This window comes from Lacerta agilis, chromosome 12, assembly GCF_009819535.1.
Source record: "Lacerta agilis isolate rLacAgi1 chromosome 12, rLacAgi1.pri, whole genome shotgun sequence".
Taxonomy (NCBI): Eukaryota; Metazoa; Chordata; class Lepidosauria; order Squamata; family Lacertidae; genus Lacerta; species Lacerta agilis.
Genome location: NC_046323.1, coordinates 43,657,433 through 43,682,925, shown reverse-complemented (window position 1 = coordinate 43,682,925; position 25,493 = coordinate 43,657,433). Strand labels below are relative to the sequence as shown.

The window sequence follows — 25,493 nt, the reverse complement described above, 5'->3', positions numbered from 1 at the left end:
AAAAGGAAGCAATAGATATAATCAATGCCCCATTGATTTTGTTCTGAAAGCAACAATGAATAAAATGAAGCAAAACGTTCACACTCAAAACATTTATCAAGTCCATTTGTTGCAAACCACTCCTGCATTTCCCGGGCCTGTAAAAATCAAATGAAAAAGCTGCACTGATTAGAAAATACATTTGATTTTAAATGGCTCATTTTTACTGCATTAACATCATTCTGATCCACACATTCCAGATTCATGGCTGATTTTGCAGAATTTGTGGAGCACACTGTCTGCTCAATTTCCAGTGACAGATTCCTTAACTGGTGGTGTATGAACTACTAGTCCTTGCAGCAGAATACAGTGGTGTTTTGAATGGAATGTGAGTGTTTCACATAGATTAGACCCAAAAGAGAAGGAACTGCTCCAAGCATTGAAGCAACTGTGGAAAGAGCTAACCAGAAATCTAGATATTGAGCATTCTATAATATGAGTTCCAATTTAAGAGACCTGCAGGCATTTTATGATACCACTGATAAACGTCCTAGAGACCCAGTTAAAGAAGCTTCATATGTAAAACAATCAATGTGATTCTACCACAGATTCTGAATCATTAGGGTCGTTATCAATTCTTAATCTGTAGTACATCTTAACCATACTGTTGCATAGGCAATTTTCTGGTATTCCAGGTGGGGCAAATAAATTCTAAACAGGAAGCAATGACTGCAAAAGTGCATTACAAAACACTGTACTACTCAAGTCTTCACTTTTGCATCTTAAGAGACTAGATGAATATACTATTATTTCAACACCATGATCATCTTATTTTAATACAGTATTTTTTATACAGTAATTATATATACTTTTCTTTATAACATCTGGATGAATTACCTTTCTATATAAATATTAAAAGTTAATATTTTGTACTCTCCCATTTTGCAAGGCTTTAAGGCCAGAAATATATGGGCTAACTGTTCAATTAATTCCTTCTGTACTTTTCCTTTTCTTTTTAAAGAAACCCGTCATTAGGATTAAGACAATTTTGCTGCGAAAACCATTCCCTAAACATTTTGCCTTAAACTTTACATTTTCCTTTTGTCTTCAAACCATTGGGGGAAACTCTCTTTTAAAAAATAGCATCTATTTACATGGCAGACACCTTGGTGAGATACGAAACAAGATAGGAAAAGCAGATAAAATCTCACTTTTCTCAAGGTTACAAATGCCATAAAAGGTTCCATTGAAACATGGTTACTCTACAAACCCTATTGCACATTAAAGTAGCTGTAACAAATGAAGGAAAAAAGGCTAACAAACGGACTTAAGCCTACATATAATGTCCAAGTATTATAAAACTCTTGGGAAGTGTTGGTTGGGCCTAATAACTAAGAGTTATAAAAAATATTAATACATCTGTGTGAACAATGTTGATAAAATATATAAAGGATGGCAAAAGTATATGAACAGGAGCTTCTGGCATCCCAAACTGCCTAAGGTGCAATATGCGGCCTTGTACCATCTTCTGTCAGGTCATACCTAGAAGGTGAAGAAAAAGAAAAACAGTCTTATTGGAGGCACCAAGAATAAGTAAGATGGAAAGAGTGCCAGTGTGATTGTACTTACCACTGGGTGCAACTCTTGGAAAGTTCTTCAGAAGCCAGTGGTATCAATACCTGTGCAAGAGAAGAAGCAGCTAATTAAGTTCAGAGAAATCTGGGCATGCTAATATCTTGTGGGAGTGATTTAACGCTTAATTTTTTAAATTGTAAGTGCCCTACAGCTGCTTAAGTACAACTTTTGCTGATGCCATCTCTCAAACTTTAAAGGCTCGAGTCTCATTGTGACAGCATTCAGCAACAGATTTTGCGCGCGCAAGTATAATATAGAATTCCCATGTGCTGAAACTGCAACAGTACTTGCATTTGTTGTGCCACAAGCCTCAATCACCTTGTCTAAAAAGGGAGTGTTTTCAGCCAGTTGGAAGTTGCAATCAGTGAAAGTGTCCAGGGTGGGCTTTTTCAGGAGTGATCAACTTGCCACCTCTTTCAGGACAGCTGGGACCACGAAGATGCATTGACGACACCCTGAACCCGCTTGGGGATACCCCTCTGGCAAGCTTTAATAAACCAAGATGGTCAAAGGTCAAGGAGATACATTCTGGCTGCATCATCACAAGGACTAAGTATTTATTGGGAGCCTTGCAAAGGTACTAGCAAGTTCACCAGGCTGGGGCCTATAGCTCAGGTCCTGAGGCTACAGCAAGCAGCAACTCTGCTCAGACAAAAGGCAGGTAGATAACTCCTCTCATGCAGTCGCACTGTCTATTTCTGGTGGTGCTGTTTCTGGGGTGAGAGTCAAGAGCCAAGGCCGAGGTACAAGGCTGCCCTCCCACCATTTCTGTAATGGCTGGTGACCTTTTGGAAGGTCCAGCTGCTTCAGATTTCCTCAGGTGGTCCAGATCTGCTGCACTGCACAACATTGCAGGGAGAGAGTTGACTACTTGTGACTCCCACGTTGCTGCACGGAGAAGCCCCACGCTCAATTCCCAGCATCTCCAGGTAGGAATGGGAGAGATGCTGGTTTGAAATCCTGGAGAACTGTTGCCAGTCAGCACAGACAATACTGGGCTAGATGGACCAGTGGTCTGACTCACTAAAAGGCAGCTTCCTACATTCCTATGATGTGATGATTAAAGCCCCACTGTTCTCTTAAGATTGTCTCTCTCATTCTCCATGCCCTGTGTGTTTAATCACTATTCTCCCTACAAGAGAAGCTGCTAACCATTACATAAAGAAGTAGGCAAAACATTAAAAATTCCTTAATTTTTTATTTTGTTTTGACTATGGCAGACCAACACAGCTACCTACCTGCATAAGGAAGTAGGAACAGTTCTGCTGGATCAGACCAAAGACTCATTTAGTCCAGCAGTCTGTAGTCACAGTGGTCAGCTAGATGTCTATGGGAACCCCACAAGCAGGAGATGAGCACATCCTCCAAGAATGTGTCTCATCCCCTTTTAAAGCCCTCACTGCATATTGTGGTAGAGAATTCCATAGTTTAACTATGTGCTATATAATTCCTTTGACTTGAATCTTCAGTAAAAACCAAGTACTTCATTTTGCATCTCCTGCATGTTGCAACATTCAGCTTCACTGATGATTCTAGGTTGTAGTATTTTGAGAAAGGAAGAACATTTTAACTCACACTTACCTGCATCTGCATTCCATGGTATTTTTTTCTTTATATCTGTAACTTACCTTACCAAGCAGCCCTTTGTCTTTGGATAAGAAACCTCCACTGTTCTTCACTGCTACATCCAAAGTTCTTCTTTGTACTTCAGGTAATGAAACACTGAAATCAAAGCTGAAAAGGGAAACCACCTTTCAGAGAAAACAATCTTAAAGTGAGCTTATGAAATGGAACACAATAAGGCACCTGATACAGGATACCCAGCAGGTTTAGAATCTCTGTTTACATTTTTATTAAATTGTATTTCTAAACTGCAAAACAGGTCTGCAGGAGGGAAATCCCTGAAATTCTAAAAGCAGCCTTTGAGAGATTACAACTGAACTTGCATGGAAAAATATTCACGAACATAAACTCCCTCTCACCTCATGGTGAGCACTTCCCTCCGCAAAACTATTTGCTTTCTGAGCTTTCTGTCCATCTCTACTTTCTAAGCATACCAGGATATTAAAACCAATCACCTTTTAAAACAGACATTGTACTAAACCAAATTCCCTGTCTGTTTTAAAATAAGTGTTAAAGAAAACAGAAACTTGTGAAATCTGTTTACTCCTAAGCAGTTTACTGTGTACTCCTGAATACTTCTATTTCACTGCAAGCAAAGGAAGATTGTGTCAACTCCATGTTGTAAAACCAATAAATGAGAAACTGCAACATACGCCTGATCAAACACTGGATTTAAATTCTTCTTTGAAACGCTTGTTTTTCTTCTTCCTGATCTCCTCTTGTCAGGCAATAAATACATTCGGACATAGGGGTCAGATCCTTCTTCTGAAAAGGCAATTAGATTTCTATGAAAGAAACACAAAATAACCACATCAGGGCATTTTTTTTAAAAAAAGTACACTGTCTCAGTATTCACGCCAAATGCCTCGGTATTCATCCTCTCAGACTGACTGTTCACTGTATGTGCCAATTCTTAATCTCTTCTCTCCTAACTTATTGTCTATACACAATCACTCTCCTGCCTCCCAGTAAGAGGATTCTGGTTGCAAGTAGCTTTCAATATGAGGCAACTGAGAGAAATGGAGCTTGGGAAACAGCACTAATGGAGAGGTGATGGGCTGTCAAGCCCCATGAAAAAGACAGAGGAGTGAAACTCCTTGCCACTCATCACCACCTTCTCTTATATGTGCTATTAGGAATGTAGCTTCTTCTTGGGTCAGTGTTATTCAGGGATAGATTAGGAATATGGTGGAGATAATGAACCACCAACTCCCCATTCCTAACCCAAGTTACTTTTAGACACCCCCCGCCCCAGCCAAATGCATGAGCATAGAATTTTACCCTATAGCAGTAGTATTAAAAATTCTTCTGCCAATTAAATCCAAATTTTAGCAAAACACTGTAATATCCTAGTGGCAATTGTGCAACTGCCCATAATTTCTTTAGGGAAAGCACTTTCAAATGTTTTTGATATCTCATTTTTTATTAAACGTGATTTCTTAACGTTTCAACTGTCACAAACCAAGTCTAGATCATTCCAGTGGCTCAGTAATAAGCCTCAAAACTTATTTGGGATAATACTATCCTGTGCTTTGGGCTAATACAAACTTATGCTGGACTTAGAACAATGGCCCACCCATTCTAGCGCTGCCAACCCTGACAGGTATCAGGTCTCCAGAGATTCAGGGAAATGTCTTGTTATCCAAGACTTTGCAAATGGTAGTTTTGGGGGCACATCTGGAACCTCACCTGTCCAGAAGATATGGCCCCCTCTGCAACATATTCGTAATACAGACAGCTAAGGTGGTACTTCTACAGAAGTGGCCTGGAATCCACACGTACTCGTGCAAATTATATAATGAATAGACTATCAGAATGAGCTGCAGGGCTCCAATGACACTTCTGAATAAGGTAGATGGTGCTGGTGGAAGAGAGTGGGCTTGCCTCTACTACATTGCAATAACAGAAGCCAATGATAGACAGTTGCTGCTTATGGTTACATATTGCTCTGAGCATTGCTATTCTTCTACTTCAGTTTATTTAACAAAATGTTTCAAAGAAAATAAAATGTACATTAAATGGTCAATAAGAAAACCCCCAACATTAAAAGCAAGTTTATAAATAAAGCAAAACAATCGAAATGAACAGATTTGAGAATGAACAGGAATCTCTCCTATATAGTGAACCAATGGACACTTGAATGCAACCCTGTTGATCCATTCCCTGGTAAGCTCTTGTCTGGATTACTACAATGTGCTCTATGTGGGGCTTCTGTACAGCTTGCTTGGAGGCTGCTGCTAGTGCAGAAAGTCGGTGTTCAGTGACTTAAGAGTGATGTGCCAATTTAAAGCCATATTACTCCTATTCTCCATGACCTGCAGTGGCTGTTTGCTTCCAAGCCCAATTCAAAGTGTTGCCGTCAACTTACAAAGCTCTATATAGATACATGACAGAACGCTTTTCCCAGTTTGTGTAACTGGAGGGAGCCCTTCTTAGGATACCGCTGTCCCGTGATACCCAAGGAACTGTGGCCTATTCAAAAGGCTTCCTGGTTGTGTTGTGTTGACCTCTTTGCCTCTAGAGGTCCATCAGTCTTCAACTATTAGTTTCATTGGCTTTTGCAGACATAACCATTCACCTGGGACAGTTAGGCTGAGAGATCTGCTGAGCCACAGGACAGTTTGTGGGAATGGTTAGATGGCTTTTATGGTTATATTCTGTTGTTGGGTTTGGCTCTTTGTTGTTGTTGTTGTTGTTGTTGTTGTTGTTGTTGTTGTTGTTGTTGTTCTACTACTACTATGTATTTTAAAAGGTGAACTGCTTTGTTATTATCAGGAGTGGAGCAGTATATAATTGGTTTAAAATGAATGAGTAATAGTTTTGCTGCAAGATACAGAAAGAAGCAATATTATACTCACCTACATGTGTGAACCACGACCATAAGTTTGTTTCTTTGTGAGCTGTGCCGAATTGTTAATTGAATCTGTCCCAACGGAGACTGTCCTAACGTTGTGCCACTGTGAGAATCATAATACTGTCAATATTCAGTTGCCATGTTGGGGAAGCAACTGACATACATAAGCAGGTTTATTTGTTTTCTTGAAAGTTTTTATCCCTTCAATAGTAAGGATATGACCTTTCACAAACTCAGAAGTCATGCCGCATGCTGTTTTAACCCAGCTTTTTCTGGTATAAATACAGTGGAGATAGCCTGGAGGAGCAGAACGAAAGCTCATCTAATCTATAGGAATCCCACAACAACACTCTCCCTGCCTGTGATTCTCAGTAACTGGTATTCAGAGGCACACTGCCTCCAACAATGAAGCTAGAGCATGCTTAATAGCTACTCTGCAGTGAAGGTTACATTACAATGTACAGATGCAGCATGTTAGGCGATTGCTGCTGCATGCATGCACAGTAGTTTTAAGAAACAAAGGATGATAAACATGTTTAAGAAAGCTGTAAAGCCAAAATAACATATTCTGTTACATTCAGAAGTTTATACGTCTGAATGGAGAAACACCCACCCCCAAGTTACTAAATGCATGAGAATAATACAGAGAAGTCAATAGACAGTATGAGCTCTCCATGTTAGTTGAAAAAGGATCCTTGCTATCTGCCTCACATTTAGGGTTTGAAAGAGCCAACAGAAAGTGAACTAGTGTACCAAGCAGAATGGGATCCAATTCAGGTTGGTAAATTTAAAGACATACCTACAAAGGCAACTATAATAATGAGAACTGTTTACTCATATGCTCTGGTGCCAAAAGCTCCACTGAGTTGCAGAAGCAACAAATATTTTTACATCGGATAATACTGCACTGTTAATTTATCTGTGCAATGGCAAATTAGGTATAGTTGCTATTTATAGACTAAGGATGCCAGCTGTCATCAAACTAATCTTTATTTTAAGACCTCACAATCCAAGTTTCAGTTTGTAATTCTCAGTGGTCAATAAGACTGTGTGATTATATGCCAGTGATTTTAGAAAAAGTATCATTCCCCCTGGAGAGGCTTACAAGATAGGTTCTGGGCATAAAGCAAAGCCAAATTGACCACTATTATCAGAACCAAGACGGAATTTTTTATTACAAGTCATAGTTAGATAGGGATGCTGAAGGCACCATCTCATAAATGTTCATAGGTTTGCTGCAACATTGCACCCTGTAGCCTAGACAAGCTTTCATCAATCTGGTGCCCTTCAGGTGTTTTAGACTACAACTCCCATCAGCCCCAGCTAGCACAGCTGTACAGCCCAAAACAACTGGAGGATACCAGGTTGATGAAAGCTTGTCTAGACTACATGTCCTGTTGTGTAAGGAACCCTAGATTCTCACATCCATTATGTTTGATGGCCTTCCTGGTTCCTTCCTAGCCTAAAACATAATGTAAAAAGAATTCAGGGCCATACTTTTCAAGTTGTCTCAGCCGCTGCCGCAGCTCCTGCGTAGCAATGGGCAGTGATATGTCCGAAGCGATACTTGGAGTAGGTTCTTTGACTGAAAGGTGGCTGGGAGAATAGCTCAAGTTGGAGGCAAGGAGACTGGATGAGCTTCTGCTGAGATCTGTTGGCCACTGAGGACTAGGATTAGAGGGATGGCTTTTTTCAACCACATCAGTCTTTTTATCAGTGTCTGTTGTTGTGGTAACTGGGTGTTTGTTCAAGTCAGTTGCTGGAGAACGGGGGACCTGAGGCTTGAAAGAACCTTTTCTTCCATCTTTGGAAACGGAGGGCCTCTTCACTTGGGCTGAGTGTTGGTGGTCTGGAGACCTCTCTTGCTTTTCAAGAGAAAGAATCTAGAAGCCATAGAACAGAGAACATGGCATTAATTTATTGGCGCAGTACAGAAAGGAGCTACGCATGCAGCTGAATTGAGATACAAATGCTACAAAACCCTGAGATACTTTAAAATGGCAATTGCAGGGTTTGAACCTGGGACATTCTGCTTACAAGGTAGGTGCTTTATTCACTGAGCTATGGGCCCCAAATGCATGCAAGACAGTTGCACCTATCCAACCATGTGCAATTTATTTTCCTTTTTTAATGCAATTTGTTTTCTTCCAAACTTAGGAAAATACATCTGCATGCCACCACCCCAGTTATTTAAACATATATTCATTGAGATCATGTACCCTGAGTGCAATCTTCATGTTTACAGTGCTGTTTGGACCAGAATTGCTAAGATGAAATCTCTGATGCATAGTTAGATCTTGACTTTCAAGAAGCTGACTCAGAGGAAGCTTGAAGTTTCCCAAGGAACACTGGTGTTGTTCATCCTTGACCTATTGGAGAAGGAGAAGAAACTGACCGCACTGAACATTTTAAATAAAAACTGACACAAACTCATAAAGAGGATCAGCCACTTTTCAATAAAACACCTTTTTAAAACAACAACAACAATTTCATGCTTCTTCACTAACGGGTTACACAGAGAAAAGCAGGCATTTTACTCAATAGTGCTATTTCTATGGAAAAGGCAATAATCTGCCAAAGTCGAATTAAAGAAAAACTGCTGTCTGGAACCGAGCAAAACAAAAATGAAATGATTCAGAAATAAATACAGTAATAGCTGAGTTTGACTGCTCACACTGGGGGGCTTTGCTTAAACATTATAGAAACTGTTTAAAATGCTACTGCCTTGTTTAGTAAAACAAATTTGATTATGCAAACTGTTCAGCATTTGCAGAAGTGACACAAGGTTATCCAAGACCTTGTCATCCAAACAAGTAGAAGCCTCAAGACAGTTGGGTTTTTTAAAATCTTACAGAGGTCACTAACGTTTTTAGGCCCATAGGCACCTTTGGATTTTTGAATGAGTACCATGAATGCCACTGCCTCTGATCACTACCCTTCTCATCAGACCAGTCACACTATTAGAGACGCAAGAAAGAAGAATGCACACACTTCGCTTTCCCAAGGGATCTGTGGAAAAGCTGGATCCCATAGAATAAATATAAGCCTTGGAAAAGACATAGAGCTGAAGGAGGAAGTGGGAAAGAGTGTCAACTCTTCAAACTTCCTTCTTCTGCTTCATGCACTTTTCATGGAAGGAAGAGGTAACCACCCTCACAACTTCATGTCCAAGGGGATAAGATTCATTGGCACCAAGGCAAAGCCTCAAACGTGCCATAAACCAAAAGCTCATGCCATGATAAATGTATTGCTGTGTAAGGTGATACAATACCTTTTTCCTGCAACACATTAACATGACTACCCATCTGGAAGATACTGCCATGGTGTTTTAGGAACGGTGGAATGTACTAGATGGGGGAAGGAGGATAGTAACCCATGGATATTGGAAGGGATTACTTAGGGGCAGGAGCTGGTATAAACAGGGGAGAAGCAAAGACCTCAGAGGAGAAAGACATCTTACCTCAACTTCTAGCTCTTGCCGTCTAGGGTTGTGAATAAAGAAAGTGAAATTTTCCTCCCATACAGGTTCATTGGTCTTGTAACGAATCTATTCAGGGGTAGGGAGAAGTTTATTACAATTAATGGCTAAAAATAAGCTCAGTTTATACAGTTGCCTTGCAACTTTCACACTGTACTCTGGAAAAAAACAACACAGTAAAGTTCATATGGACTAGAAAAATCACATGGAAGCTTACATGGTGAATCAAATGCCCCATATAGATTTAAATGACTTTCCCAGCATATCCAAGAGCCTATGTAACATAATTGCAAGAGTGTGGGTTTGGATGTAGGAAACAGAAGTTTAAAACCCTGTTTTTCAGTTGCTAGATGGTGACTTCAGGCAAGTCACTCATTGTCTCTCAGCCTAACACAGTTCACAAGGTTATGAGGATGACTAAAGAGGCCTTGAGTTCCTTAAAGGAAAAGTAGGATACAAGAGTAATAAAGGCCCAATCCTTCAGGATGGGTTACAACACAAATGTCACTCATTTTTCTTTGGTTTAACAAATTAACCTGCTCTCAGTCTGCTTCTCAATAGGAGGAGGACTGCAAACACCTCTCCTATTATGTGTAACACGTAAACAACTGTGAGCAATGAATTCACAAGAATCTATCCAAGGTAGATTTAGGTCTTTGAGCTTACCTTACTTTCTTGTGCCTTGTGTCCAACAGTCAGCAAGACAAGGGGGTTGGGGTTGCTATTTAGTTTCTTTCCTGACTGAAGACGAAGGGGGGGGGGGGAAATGAAATTCTTTTAATATCTCATTTGGGCTTTCCATCAATTGAACCCAGCCCTCCACCCATTTATTTTGTATCCCTTACAAAGTTGTTTATTAGTTTATGAGGCAAACAGCAATCACACACACCTACCTTGAAATATTCTGTACAGGGATACTACCGACACAACTGAGTTTCAAATTCCTTCCCACATTTCCGTCTGTTCCCTGCCCCCCCTCCCCAATACTTTGAATGAAACTGTTTCATAAAGTTCAACCTCTCAATCCGTTAATAAGCATTTCAAATCCCAGAAAAAATAAATGAATGTTGCGGTCTGCATGCAGATGGGGGATATGGATAAAGCGCAAGCTTAGAAAGCTTATTTTTATTATATGTATGATGGAATATTATGGTTAAGCTGAACTTCAGACTCATAAAACATCTTTTTTTTTTTGGAGGGGGGAGAAGCAAAGAAGGAGATGTGCTATGATATCTTATAGGTTTACTTATAGGTTTACCCAACCATCTGTCATGTCTGAGCCTTGCTCCCCAGTTGCATACCATTAGGTCAAACTGCAAAAAGTAAACAGTGACTTATCATCATTTCACAGAAACTGAACATTCCCCAATCGTGAGTGTCTGTTTACATGCTTTAAATTAATGTCTCACATAAATGCTTTCATTAAAAAGAGAAGTTAATTAACAACAGTTAATCCAAAGCAGCTATTAATGTTGTTAAAAGTCATTACCTAGATTGTTAACAAATTTATTTGAACTTGAGACACAGGGAAAATTAAAATGCTTAAAAGCAGAGGTTAATAAACTATGTTACAATGGTTAGAGGGTCATAAACATGTATTAAATCAGCTGTTGTCCTGACATTTTCAAATAAAAATATTTCTAAATTTAGATTTAATTGATACACAAGCTATTGTTAATGCCTCTCTTTTTAGTGATCGTTATCTTTCATTGAATGAAGCAAAAACCTTTAGATTAGGAGAATCATACAGCATGTTTTGATTCCTATCAAATCAGAGGGTTGTTTTTTTACTGCAATTCATCTTGAAGTGCAAATTCCATTTATCATACAAAATACTCAATTTTAAAAGAAAGAAGCCATATCATTAATCATCTATGTACTCAGGAGAATAAAAGGAGAGTTCCATTGATCCTCCACTACCTTACCAAACATGCCCCCCAAAAAATATTAACTATGGGGCTATTTGCCAATAAACTGGTTTAGTGATCACTGAATGAAGTAAAGGTAAAGGTAAAGGGACCCCTGACCATTAGGTCCTGTCGTGTCCGACTCTGGGGTTGCGGCGCTCATCTCACTCTGTAGGCCAAGGGAGCCGACGTTTGTCCGCAGACAGCTTCCGGGTCATGTGGCCAGCATGACAAAGCCACTTTCTGGCAAACCAGAGCAGCGCACGGAAACGCCGTTTACCTTCCCGCCGGAGCGGTCCCTATTTATCTACTTGCACCTGACATGCTTTCAAACTGCTAGGTGGGCAGGAGCTGGGACCGAACAACGGGAGCTCACCCCATCGCAGGGATTCGAACTGCCGACCTTCTGATCGGCAAGCCCTAGACTCTGTGGTTTAACCCACAGCGCCACCTGGGTCCCTTTACTGAATGAAGTATATAGCATTAAATCAAGTCCTCAGCCACCAACCTTTACAAGATAAAACTTTTTGTTTACTGGGTGCTTCACTTTCCGTTTTCCAAATAGTTAAGTCTATCCCCTCTTATTTCTCACTATTGACAGCTTTCCTTTATGTTACTTTCTCTTTTTAGTCTTCCTGAATGCTGCAGTTAAGAATCTTTTTTTATCATACAGAAGAAAGATAAGCAAAGTGTGTATTTTTGCAGTGCACTGAACTGTCTACAAATATAAAAATCTCTCCCAATAGAGGGAATTTCTTTATATTTTGCTAACCCAATGCTGTAAAGCAGTGCATAAATATTCCAGGAATATTGAACAAGATAAAGTGTATGCTCCCTCATACAAAAGCTGCAAAACAGTAATTTTAAATCCTCGCACATGGGACCCACTAATTTGGCTGGCCTTGTTTTCTAACCAAGCCTTATGAGGAATGGTTGAAGGAGCTGGGTAGGTTTAGCCTGGAAAAGAAGATACTGAAAGGGGATATTATAGTCCTCTTCAGATACCTTAAGGCAGTGTTTTTCAACCTTTTTTGGGCAAAGGCACACTTGTTTCATGAAAAAAATCACGAGGCACACCACCATTAGAAAATGTTAAAAAAATTAACTCTGTGCCTATATTGACTATATATAAAGTAATTTTCCCACGGCACACCAGGCAACATCTCGCGGCACACTAGTGTGCCGCGGAACAGTGGTTGAAAAACACTGCCTTAAGGGCTGTCGTGTGGAAAATACAGCAAGCTTGTTTTCTCCTGCTCTGGAAGGTAGGACACGTAGCAATGGATTCAAGTTACAAGAAAGGAGATTCCGACTCAGCAACAGGAAGAACTTTCTGACAGTAAGAGCTGTTCGACAATGGAACAGACTCCCTCGGGAGGTTGTGAACTCTCCTTCATTGGAGGTTTTTAAGTAGAGGTTGGATGGCCACCTGCCATGGATGCTTTAGCTGAGATTCCTACACTGCAGGGGGTTGGACTAGAAGACCCTTCCAAGTCAATGATTCTATTATAATAGCCAGTGAGAAGAAGCTGTAACTTCCTGTCCACAGAGACAATTACTGTAAACCACCCTGTGATCCCCTGATATATAAATTTAATAAATAAAGTAAAATTATATCCATCCCCTTTGAGCCTGCTTCCAGTTAAGATTGTTTACAGGGGAAGAGAGGCAGACTGTGGGCATTTGCATATGCATACACATGTATGTAAATAATCCTTTCTTTCCAACCAATGGCACTAATTACGTCTTTCAGTGTCTCTGTGCTACAAGCATATTTTGGAAAGATTACTCCTATGGTGAATATACTGGAGGCAACCTCCTGCTTCTTGACAGAACTCAATTTATGGTTGCCACTGGTTACAGTGGTACCTCTGGTTACGTACTTAATTTGTTCCGGAGGTCCGTTCTTAACCTGAAACTGTTCATAACCTGAAGCACCACTTTAGCTAATGGGACCTCCCGCTGCTGCTGCGCCGCCAGAGCACAATTTCTGTTCTTATCCTGGACCAAAGTTCTTAACCTGAAGCGTTATTTCTGGGTTAGTGGAGTATGTAACCTGAAGCATATGTAACCTGAAGTGTCTGTAAACCGAGGTACCACTGTATCTGTCTATATGAATTCTGGCCAGTACCTATAAGGGTCATCCTGAAATATGCTAGTTTATAATCAATTTCATTTTGATGTTTTGTTGTGCTGGAAGATAGGAATGAGCCAATGGGCTCAAATTACAACAGAAATTATTTAGACTAAACATAAGGAATTACTATGGATTCCTCTTTGTTACAGGTTTTTATGCAGAATAACTTTTGATTTTCTGCACCAGAAGGGGGTTGGATTAGATGATCTTTTGAGGTTGTTTCCAACTCTATAATCGTAATATTCTTAAAGTGCCCCTTGTACTAGCCTTATTATGAAGACTTCAGCTTTTATCACAGATTACTGATAAATTTGATTACGCTTTAAATACAGCAAATGCATGATTCACAGTGGAATCTGGTAGTTTTGTCTTTGTTTACAGCTTTGTTTTTGCTTAGTTATAATAAGGTTTTAATGTTTACAATGCTACACTGATACGATTTTCGGTGTGCTGTCTCACAGACAAATAGATCAACACTCTGTGTCTTAATGCCTGGTACCAAGTAGTAAGATTATATTCCATGGCACAAACAATACATAGGAATGTCAATTTGTTACAGGTGACTCTGTGACTCCATTTAACGTTGTGACTTTAAATGGAAAGGTGTATTAGCTTTACCTTCAGGGCTTTCTGAACAGCAGACTTCTTCAAGGCATCTGGATTATACTCTAATGGATTATGCTTTTAAATCAGAAGAAAATGAACATACAAAGGGTTAATAAGGCATGCAATGAAGCAGTTCTATGGTGGTTAAGTAAGGACAGGACAACAGGGGACCAGGAAAAAAAAACATTCTCGGAATGAAGGGGAAACAACAAAATGATTACTTCAAAATAATACGACGAAGTCTTTTGTTTTCATTCTATCTTTAATTCCAGTATTCTAATTTCAGACACCCTTTTTTCCAGTAGGGCCAATATTCTTCTTCCTTATTATTCTCTTTTCAAAGCGGTACGATGCAACATAAATTTATTATTTGAATTGGAGATGTACGAATAGGAGTGGATTTAATCAAGATTGGCCTCTGACCATTTCCATTAACAATTTATCATTTTATGTTGGTAATAGCTGCATCACCCCAGAAGTGACTCAGGCAAGCTATTAAGAATTAAGCTACCAAGAAAAACTGCAATGCTACCAGCTGAATAGGAGAAGGGGCTTCGAAAGAAAGCAAACAGGTGTTCAGAGTGCCATTTCCCCCCCCCCATGGGTTTTTGAAGCAGAACATAATATTTAATAGGAAAGTTCTGCTTTGAAAGCTCATGGCATTTGCTGTTCAGTAATAGAAGCAACTCTGCAGTCATGCTGTAACTCAAAACAGGAAGAGAAAGTTAGATTGTTCCAGAAGTAACTGTTTAAAAATTCAATTGCACAGGATTTTTTCCTATTTTCTGCGGGGGTGGAATAATCTGGTATGAAGTTGTTAGACACATACAGTTGTCTCTGTTTCAGGGTACAGCATGAGTTTTGATGTGAAAGTCATGCATTAAAAAAAAAAAACCAATCCCACAAACCTGTCGGAAAGAACTAGAAACGTGAGGTATACAGGATTGCAATGTTTTGTGGTCCTTCCTTCTTCAGGGGGGTAAGAGAGAGAATGGGACATAGTTTCTTATCTCTGAATATAACTCCTTAGAAAGAAATTTATTTCCCAGGGCCATAAGTAACCCAATAAGTACACTCAAGAACATGAAGTTCTTCTTGAAGCAATGGGTCAATTTGAGTCAAGAGTTCTTTCCAGGAGCATTTAAAAGAGTTGTGTCCATACCACACTCATGCTACTGGCAACCTGGGAAGGCATCTTAAGAATCAAGAATTGACAACACAACGTGCAGGAACTTGGCCTGTTTCTATTTGCCACTTAGAATAGCCATGTGCATTATATATAGACTGAAAGAAAAAAGTGGCCTATAAGGTTCAGAAACAACCCAAATAATTTTACGTTGCATGTACACGTGGGTCCTCCATCCTTTTTCCTATACGTGCTATTTCTTGAAGTGCAAGGTTCAGTCACTGATAGTTCTTGCTGCTTTATTTGCAGGAGTTCACGAATGTGACGAGCACGTTAAAAGTTCGTGACCCTGCTGAAATTTTGCCGTACTCTTATTTTTTAAAGAATCGTGTTAAGTTCAAATGGGCACTGTAACTGCTTTAACTGAGAAGGCAGCGTTATCAGAATTAAAGCAATGGATTGTATAGGGGATTGCAGTTTGCATGCTACTGCCATGCAAACTTTATAATGTCTGTGAAGGGAAGGAGCCTTTAAAATTATCCAAAACAGGAAAATGGGGGGGGGGGGTCAGTCACTTCTAAAGTAAAAAAGGGAAACACAAACTCCAGCTTAATTTGGGTCAAGTTGCTGTTAAAACTGATTATTTTTTTCCCTAGAGCAATCTTTGTCGGCTGTAACAAGCTATTCCCATCTAGGCAAACTTAACATGAAAGGGAACACACACAACATGTGGCACAACTCTAACGTACAATAGAAATGGGGCAGAGAAAGCTATTGGCAGGATGTGGGACTATGAGCACCTTTCTCCCATGTGTGAAATTTCCTCACCACCATGGTCCAGGAGCTTTGGCGTTACATGTGACTGTCACTACCCTGGCTGAAAAAAGAAACATACTGAATGTGCTTCTAAAGTAATTTTCAGTACCAGAACTAAAGCTGGGTTCTCAAAGGAAACTTAGAAGCAAACCCAATTTGGTAAACGTCTGACTCAACACCAAATCAAGTTAGTATGGAGCTGGAGAATGTACGCACAATCCTAAAATCTGATATTCACACCGAAGCTCAGTTCCACTGAAAGTCAGAATAGGGCCAGGGAAGAGATAAGTACCTATCCCTCCAAGTAAGACTCATCTGCTTATAAAAAAAATTATAAAATGTTATACCAAGTGCAAGACTGATGAGCTAAAGACTTGTAAAATGAATGTAAACATCTATGATTTGTATTCAAGTATTGTCAAGAGCACTAGGATTATTCAGATAGGAATAAAAGGACTCGAGGCCATTATTTATATGCCACTTGTCTGAATGGTTGCCCCAACCACTCTGGGTGGCTTCCAGCAAAATATAAAAACACAATAAAACATCAAGCATTAAAGACTTCCTATACAGGACTGCCTTCTGATGTCTTCTAAAAGTCATATAGTTGTTTATCTGTTTGACATCTGATGGGAGGGCAGGTGCCACTACCAAGAAGGCCCTCTGCCTGATAGTGTAATAAATACACTAGTCTGACGGGAACTGAAAGAAGAGGGGTAGAAAGATGAATTTCCACATTGGGAATGGGGTTGGCCTTGCCTTCTCGGTTTCCCAGCTGCACCTACAGCTACCAGGTTAGTGCTTAAATATAAGACTAGAATTAGCACACAAAGCACTGATGAATGATCCCTCAATATAAAGGAGTTTGTGTGTGAATAGGCCATTGGTGTCACAATGAAAACATCTGGGCCAGTCTTAAAACTTACTCCTTTTTTTTAGTTTTGATTATGTGACTAAGAAATGGTCACAGCATTTCAAACTGCAGCCTATGAATGCATCTACAGGCTTTCTTGGGTTTAGAATCTAAATGTGTTATGTGAGTGTTTACCATCATATGGAGAGAACAGGTGTTTTGTTTTAAAAGCCCATTAGTTGAAAAGCATGTTAATTTTGACATCAAATGTCAATGCATTATTAGCATTCTAACCATAGTCTCCAAAACAGAAATCATTATTTCCGACTGGCAGAAACACCAATACTGCAGGGACTTCTTCTTAGTGACAAAAGGCCATTGGGGAAGATGCTCCCTCCATCCCGCAGCACAGAACATAAAATTTACCATGTAACTTGGGGAACACACAACTAACTTTCTGTTTCATTGTGCAACTTGAACCAAATCTAGGAGATTCCAGGCCCTCACATACAACACACCACAAAACTTGCACTTAATTTTCAAAAGCATCACAAAAGAGGTTGGCTCTTAAAATCCCATGACAGTTTCATTTCTCTGCAAGCAAACATCAGCATATCTTCTAAAGTACCCACGGAGATTAACGAATAAACATGCTAATCTTTGAAAAGGCTAGTTTAAAATTAACAAAACATACCTAATAAACCGAGCTGATAAAACAGTTTGGAAATGCAATAAGTATAACAACACTGCACACTTTAAAAAGAAAGCCATGCGTGTGAACGAAAACTGCATGCTTCCACCATTCCACTATTAGGGTTAAGTGGGTTTAGTTGCACCAATCCACTCTGGCGGGTTAAAAAAAAAAAAGAGAGAGAATGTATAATACACATGTAACACCCGAGAACTCACAAATAGTGTTCTATAGAGTGAGGTAGTATTTTCACAAAAGACTAGTCCCGATGCTCTCCTCTCTTTTAAGTATCCACACCCAAAGTTTCCTTCGTAGATACTCTTTAGGAAGATGGAAATGGAAGAAGAAAGCAGAGGGTTGTGGCAGCATGAATGCACAAGCAGCTTTACCATTAGCACAGTTAAGGAAAACAGTCAAAGGAGTCTGAAATTACAGACTGGCACCCACCAAAGGCACATGCGTCATCATTTTTGCCATTTGTTGGTCTCGCCTCATTAACCCAGCAAAGTAACTCCCCCCTCCCAATTGTTTGCATGCTTCCATCTACAGTACCACTTAAACAAATCTTTTACTTACGCATCCTTCTGCAAACGTGTTTAATCGCATTTGTATGTTTCACTATAATTTATAAAGGGTGTTTTCATAATCCCAAACTAGCCCAATATCCGGCAACTATGTAATCATAAAATTAATACAGTAGAAGGAGAATCCCTGTACCATTTATCATAATCAAATCGCTGTTTTGAAGTGCTTTAGTGTGGGTGTGACTTCATCATTGGACAGATCCAAGTTCTATCTGGGCAAGAGAGAGGCTTCAATCTCTTCCAACCAAACTTTTAACACCTCTGTCAGATTACCATGACCCTCTATGGCAGGGAAAGGAAACCTGTGGTCCTTCCAAAGGGGGCTGGGGCCAATGGCAGCTGGATTCCAGCAACATCTGGATAGGTAGGTTTCTCATCCTTTCTCTATGGTTACACTCTTTGCTCAAGAGCTGTCCCCCCACCCTGATTACCTTACACATGTTTCTGATAGAGGACACCCTTGAACGGTAAATTTGCAGGTAATACCACTTCCCCTACTACTTAAACAAGTAGCACACCATCAAGTAAACTTCAATTATGCTATGAGATCCTGTAAAGTCATATGCACTATCCACCAAGTTACTTATTAATATACATTGAACATCATGTCCCAATGGATTAGTTTATTTAAAAGTTTCAAGTTTCGCCACGTAAAACTAAAAAAAAAACATTTAAACCTGCAATGGAAAGGAAATAGAAAAACGTGACCACAATTTAAATTTTTTTAAGACACTGCACAACACTTTCCCAATCCAGGCCCCCCAAACACACCAGGAAAACCACCGCCGGCATTTTACATTGCAACAAGTTACTTCTTTGGGTATCAATGATTGCAGAAAACTAAAATATTAGTGTAAAGATTGCACCCAGCAACCTTAATAACAGCACAGAAAATGTACCATTGAGAAAATTAACTTTTAAACATACTGATGCACAGCACTGTTTCAAGTGTAAGAAGCAAGTACTCCAAGACCAATATCCATTTCTTTCTTTGTCTTTAAAATTATCACCAGAGATTAGCAAATCTGGGCCATTCCAGAATTCACTTCTGAAATTTGGTCTGCATGGCAGAAAACAGGGAGCAGGCAGACTCAAGGTCCTTAATAAGTTTGCCATCTCTTCAAAAGGGAAATATGAATGGAGTCAAGAAGGAGCAGTCTTTAACTCAGCCTAAAAAAATGGCCAAGTCTTTTAATATCATTAACAGAGTAAGGGAACAACCTACAATGTAATAGTGTCTACTCTTGGGAAAGTAGCAGCTCCCAACTGCCCAGCAAGTGGAAAGGCAACTGGATCTTTCTGCTCAGCTTCTCCCGCAGAAGATGGCACTGTCTGGTATATGCGCGAACCTCTCTTTGGGTCTTTGCAGCTTGTGGCTTCCAAGTGAAGCATCCTTCCTGACAGAGGATATAGGTGCAGCTTGTTTCCTTCATTTTTCACATCCCCATTTTGGAAATGTTCCCTGAAAATCATCACTCCTTAAGAGCAGCACTTTGGGCTAATTAAAAAAAAAAAAAGCAATTCCTTGCCTTTGTAATTTCTCTTTTCATTCAGGGCTCCCTTTGTGCCTGAGAAGACCTCATAAGACATACAGTCTAAATCAGGGAATTCTCTTATGAGGAATAATGGTATTAAGTTACACACATCAAATGGTTGGCCTTGATCCAAATAAGTATAGGCAGGAGATCTGCACTTGCAGAATTATGAGTTGTTTTATGAAGCAAGTAGAGCCTGCAGTACTTATACAGGAGCTGCTGTTTGGAAGAAGTAAACAAAAGCTTTGTTTTATGTGCATACTCCCATGTTCAAAACACAGTGGCCAACTCCAAATAATGCCATCATAACACATGGAGCATGATCCTACATTCTCGCTCAGACTGAATTCTACAACCAGGGTCTCTGATTTTATTTTATTTTATTATTTTTTTGCTCCGTGATTCAAAAGATCTTCCATTCACAGAAGCAGAGTTTCACTCACGGAAATGCCTTCTGTCAGCACAACTCTCCTTTTCATGGAACAAAAGTCAGGACCCAAACCAACCAGTCTTACTAAGCATACCTAAGACTGCAGCCCTAACCGTAGAAACGCACAGATAGAAGCCCCCCAAAGTATCCATTCTTGAATCCAAGTGAATATACTTCTATTGGGCTTGGCACACTTCTCTTTTCATAGGACTGCTCGTGCGTTTTCTTTCAAGGCTACAACTTTAAACAAAATCTTTCATAAGCTCTGAAAATGCAATTGGTAGACCAGCGCCGCAAACAGACTCAATCGCAATGTGTGTTTACTATTAAAAGATGCTAATGTTGCAGAATGCAGATGAAAATGTAATTAAAAACATAGCATAATGTGAGTTAGTGAGGCAAAGTGGCTTAGTAATACGCAATGTGTGACAGAATAAAAAAATGGGAATCGCTCGAAGAGAAATACCATTACCGCAGAGAGACTTACTGGCAGATTTCTTGCGGAATCCAAATAGAGAATAAGCAACGCTGATGAAAGGCCATCATTGGCTTGATCTTTATCAGCTCGAATGCTTTTTAGAACCTAAAATAAAAGAGGCATAATTTAAAAGAAATGTTCAAGTTAATTATATTGCCGGGGGGGGGGGGGAGGCGGCGCTCTGTTGGAAGGCCATGGTAAGACATGCACAAGTAACTGTGCGACTCAGAATCACACACTCCTCCCTCTACCTCCCATATGACCGAAGGAGGGTTCAGAACCATTTTTCTTTCTGCTTTCTGTTTGACCTGAACCAGGGACTGTGTTTAGCATATACTCTATCAATTCAAGCCAACTCTAAACCATGGCTTATGAAGCTGGCTTCTGTATACCACAATCCCAGTTCGGACAAAAAAGGAAGCCATGGTTTGCGTAAAACAGAAGGTAAAAGCTTCTGAAGTCCTCTTCCTAGCTGCATGGAAACCTGAGGCTCAGTGTGGCTCCTGCACACGCAATAACAAACCATTGTTTATCAAGCAATATGACTTATGTGTGTGTATAGACCCAGGTCTTCGTTCTTATCTATATTGAGAATGCCCTGTTTAATGATGTGAGACCATGTATTAAAAAGATAAGATAAAACAAAATACCTGGTCAAGATTCTCTGCAGTAGGCATCAATGTGAGCCATTCTAGTTTTAAATGCAATCTTCCTTTGGAAACTTCATCCAAAGTAAACCACTGTAGGCAAAGTAAACAAAAGATTGTGAGAAGCAAAGCCATCCACTAATAAGTCAACCTATTATATTATAGATTCCTGTTTCATGACATACTACTGGTACTTTGTGAAATGGCGCACTGACATAGCATAATGAAACTAACCGACAAAAACAGCTAAGTCAACATGAGTCCCATTTATCTTTTACATTCAATCCATGCTCTAACACTACAATAAAATGACTTCATGTTAAGACATTGTACAAACAGCTCCTTACAAAAAAAAAAACATTTTAACCAATGACTATCAGTGAGTTCCACATGCTGTGACCATTCATGCCACAATTCTACGACTTCGGAATGTCTGCCGTCATAATAAATTGACACAGAGGAGAGTTGATGTTTCAATGGTTCCACATAAACGGTGTTATAAAAATGTAGAAATCTGCTGCAGAGGGAGGCTGCAATCTTGGAAGGAAGGTCCATCAAATCCTTCAACATTTGAATCTGAAGTGTGATTAAGCAATGTAGGCTGACCACCTCAGAGTATGAGCCCTGCTATACTCTTCCCACCAAACAGCAAGTAGAGACTTACCTCATCTAAATGGTGCTCTTTTTCAACCTCAATTAGGTCTATCATTAGACTAGGAGAAAAACACATTAGAATAATATCATTATCTCTTCTGTAAGTTGTGCAGTTGGAGGGATCAATGAAGTATTAAAAAAGGATGGCGGGTTAATCTAATCATATTTATGCTATCCTTATGATAATTTGTTGTTGTTGTTGTTGTTTATTAAGTTTGTATACCGCCTTTCATCTGAAGATCACAGGGCGGTTCACAACATAAAAATACAAAATGAGAACACAAAATACACAATACAGGCAGGGACCATTTTGCGCAGAGGTTTTGGTCCTTGCCCCTACTTGCCCCCACGCATGTTGGCAAAGCGCGCATGAGGTCATTCTGCACAGGCCATCCTACCCCTTTCAGGGTCCAAAAGGATGTGTGTCAATTGGACATGCGCAAAATGGTCACAGCTTGTATTAAGATAAACCAATGACCCCCACTCCCACAAACACATTTTAAAGGTCATAGAATGCTATTCAGCCAAAGGTCTGGTTATAGAGAAACGTTTTCACCAGGCACCTAAAGTATAGAATGAAGGCGCCAGGCAAGCCCTCCTAGGGAGATCATTCCACTAACGGGGAGCCACCGCAGAAAAGGCCCATTCTTGTGCTGCCACCCTCCAGACCTCCAGACCTCTCATGGAGAAAGCACACAAACAAGTTCCTTGGATGATGACTGCAGAGTTTGGGCCGGTTCATATTGGGAGAAGTGATCCACAAAGAATGAGTAGAATGAGAACAGCATCTAAGTTCTCATGGGGCAAGAAAGGAATTGGTAAGGATATATGAAGCAAAGGGTGACTGCTTGTTAAGAGCTTTGAAGAAAATTGCCACATTTGCAATTGTTGTGGAAAAGACATAAATTAAGTCCTTGAATTGCGATAACTTGGTGTTCTGGGGAAAACAACAGAGCATGGCTTCCATGAAGGCACATATGAGCTTTTTATGGTTTTTATGGCAACGTATCAGGCAGCTAAAGCCAGATATATGTTACAATAGTAAAAGCAATAGAGCATAAGAATTAGGTAGGAACATTTTGTTACTTCTAACACTTACAACATTTATTTCTTTTCAGCATGTAGTTATTTTTAAAATGCTATGCATGCGGTATCATGGCATTTTGAAAAGGCAACTGTTCTGTGTATATGCCAATACTGCATTTGGAGATGTTAACTATTTTTCTTCAGGTTCTGCCGAGTTCAGCTTTCCCTCCCATTTCATTCATAGAAAGAGGGATTCTGGCAGTGGCACGCAAAGAGAAAACAAGGACTCAAAAAAATACTTAAAACACAGGAAGCATGGAATTTTATCTATTAACATTCAAATCAGAAGAAAATACAAAAAACATCTCTCTTTTTTGCCAATGTCATAAACGTAAATTGCTTGGCATTTACCTTCCCAGGAAGTCATCCTTGTCTGGGTCTTCATCAAAAAGCTCAATCTCCAATTCCTGTCCTGGGTGCTCATACACTAAGGCCTGCAAATGAAGTAGTGAATAAGGTAACCTATTCAGCACAAATATCTGACATGGCTTTTAATGTGTCTACATTATACAAAATACATATTACTACAGAATTATGTATAAGTAGAGAAATGCAGGATACGCACAGGTCTGATTACAAGGATGCTGATAAACCAATATGATTTATTACTACCATATAGATAAAAATGAGTAACAAAAGAAACCTCTTTTACATCTTCACCTTTTTAGAATGATTTTTTTTTTACACAGTTTAACTTCAAAACCAAGTGGCTTAGCAACACCATCCAGAAATTAACTATTGTGAACGGGTTGTATTTAAGTTTTTCTCAGAGTAGAGCCACTGAATTTAATGGTGCTAAGTTAGTCTTATCTATTGTTGTTGTTGTCATTATTATTATCATCATCATCATCGTTCACACAGCACCAAACTATGGCTTGGCATTATACCTGAAATAATCTGTTGTGCTGACAGCTGCAGTAGTCCATGTACCAGCAGCAGAAAAGACACACAAGGCGATTATCTCTCCATGTAAGAAAGATGTATGGAATTAGCCCTCAAAGGCTCTATTTTAATGCCGTTTGAAGAATGGATACCGATACTGAACAGCAATTTTAAACTTTGTACCTCATAAACTTCGTTCCACTTTGGGTTGAGATTTTCTTTGATGACTTTGCTTTGGAAAATTTGATTACCCACACGAATGATTCCATACGGGTCAGACTTCCCTTTAACAATTCCCTTTAGGTAAGTATCTTTTCCCTCAAGATCCTGAGCTTCAATGAAGTGTATCCTTAGTACACCCTGTCAAGATGCAAGAAATAAGTTATCCATCATATAGTTTTCAACAATAAAGTATCGACACAAATTCTTTCCACTGCAGGATGACCATTAACTTGACTGGATCAATCCTTATAGCTCTGGGTTACCTGCATAGTACAGCAAGTCTACATAGTAGATTCTGTTCTAACATCATGTATCTATGACTGGATGATATGTTCTGCCAATTTATGACAGAACAGAATGCAAATTCATTATTATTTTGGATTATGTTTCTTTAATCTTGATTTGGAGCCCAGTGCATGGCATAGCAGTACTAGATTCCAAAGAGTTGTTAAAGCCAGTGCTTTTTTCCCTGGGGGGGGACGGGGTACACAGGGGTACACATACCCGTAAACATTTTGTGAATCTAAGTTTGGTATTTCAATATGATTAGGAAAATGAGAGTACCTCTAAATAAGAAAAAAAGCACTGGTTAAAGCTAAACAGGTACAGACTTGATCAGTCACCTGGTCTGCACTCAGTCTCAAGATTTAAGTATCTGTGGAAAACTGCCTGCTCCTGTTAGTTTCTCTGGTTATCCAGAACATTCCAGAAGTTATTTTGGTCTATTTTTTCCACACATGAACTTTTGATATTGCTGCATTATATTTTGTACTGCTTCATCATTTCAAAATTTTACCCAAAATAAGCATTAAGTTACACAAATGGAAAAATCTGAGGTATGGAAACAAAGAGTCATTAAAATACTTTTGTTCAAATATAGTCCATGACAGGGAAGGAAATTCCTAGCTTCACCTTGGAAGGCTAAACCCACCTTAAGTTACTGTCATATGCTCAGCATTCAGATTTTTAGGATCTTCACAAATAGTGTTTATCAAACTTTCACAAACCCAGAATGGTTCTGCAAAGGTTACTCAAATGATACTGAGTTCACACTGTATTCTTTTATAATTTTATGCTAAAATTCTTACCTTTGGTATGGGGAAGCGCAACTGAGCAATCTGTACCTCACTGACGAGAGGAACAGTGATCCTGTTTGGAAGCACCAGGTAATTGGATATGATGTCTGATATTATAGTGTCTGATAAACCACTATTGGGAAGAAAACATAAGAGAAGTTATTTTAAGACAGCTTGCCTTAGCTGCACTTTGA

The 25,493-nt window shown here is 39.5% G+C and overlaps 1 protein-coding gene across 1 annotated transcript in view; it reads right to left on the bottom strand.

The window, feature by feature from the left end:
- Positions 1-1,301: 1,301 nt before the first annotated feature.
- The window catches only part of ESYT2 (extended synaptotagmin 2), a 61,412-nt gene continuing 37,220 nt past the window's right edge, over positions 1,302-25,493 (bottom strand). Inside the window, 16 exon segments of the mRNA XM_033165118.1 lie at positions 1,302-1,521; positions 1,609-1,658; positions 3,243-3,348; positions 3,891-4,022; positions 6,096-6,194; positions 7,589-7,974; positions 8,311-8,460; positions 9,552-9,638; positions 10,236-10,310; positions 14,232-14,294; positions 20,742-20,837; positions 21,383-21,472; positions 22,044-22,092; positions 23,471-23,553; positions 24,185-24,361; positions 25,312-25,432. Coding sequence (XP_033021009.1) covers positions 1,476-1,521; positions 1,609-1,658; positions 3,243-3,348; positions 3,891-4,022; positions 6,096-6,194; positions 7,589-7,974; positions 8,311-8,460; positions 9,552-9,638; positions 10,236-10,310; positions 14,232-14,294; positions 20,742-20,837; positions 21,383-21,472; positions 22,044-22,092; positions 23,471-23,553; positions 24,185-24,361; positions 25,312-25,432 — 1,810 coding nt within the window. The 3' untranslated portion in view covers positions 1,302-1,475.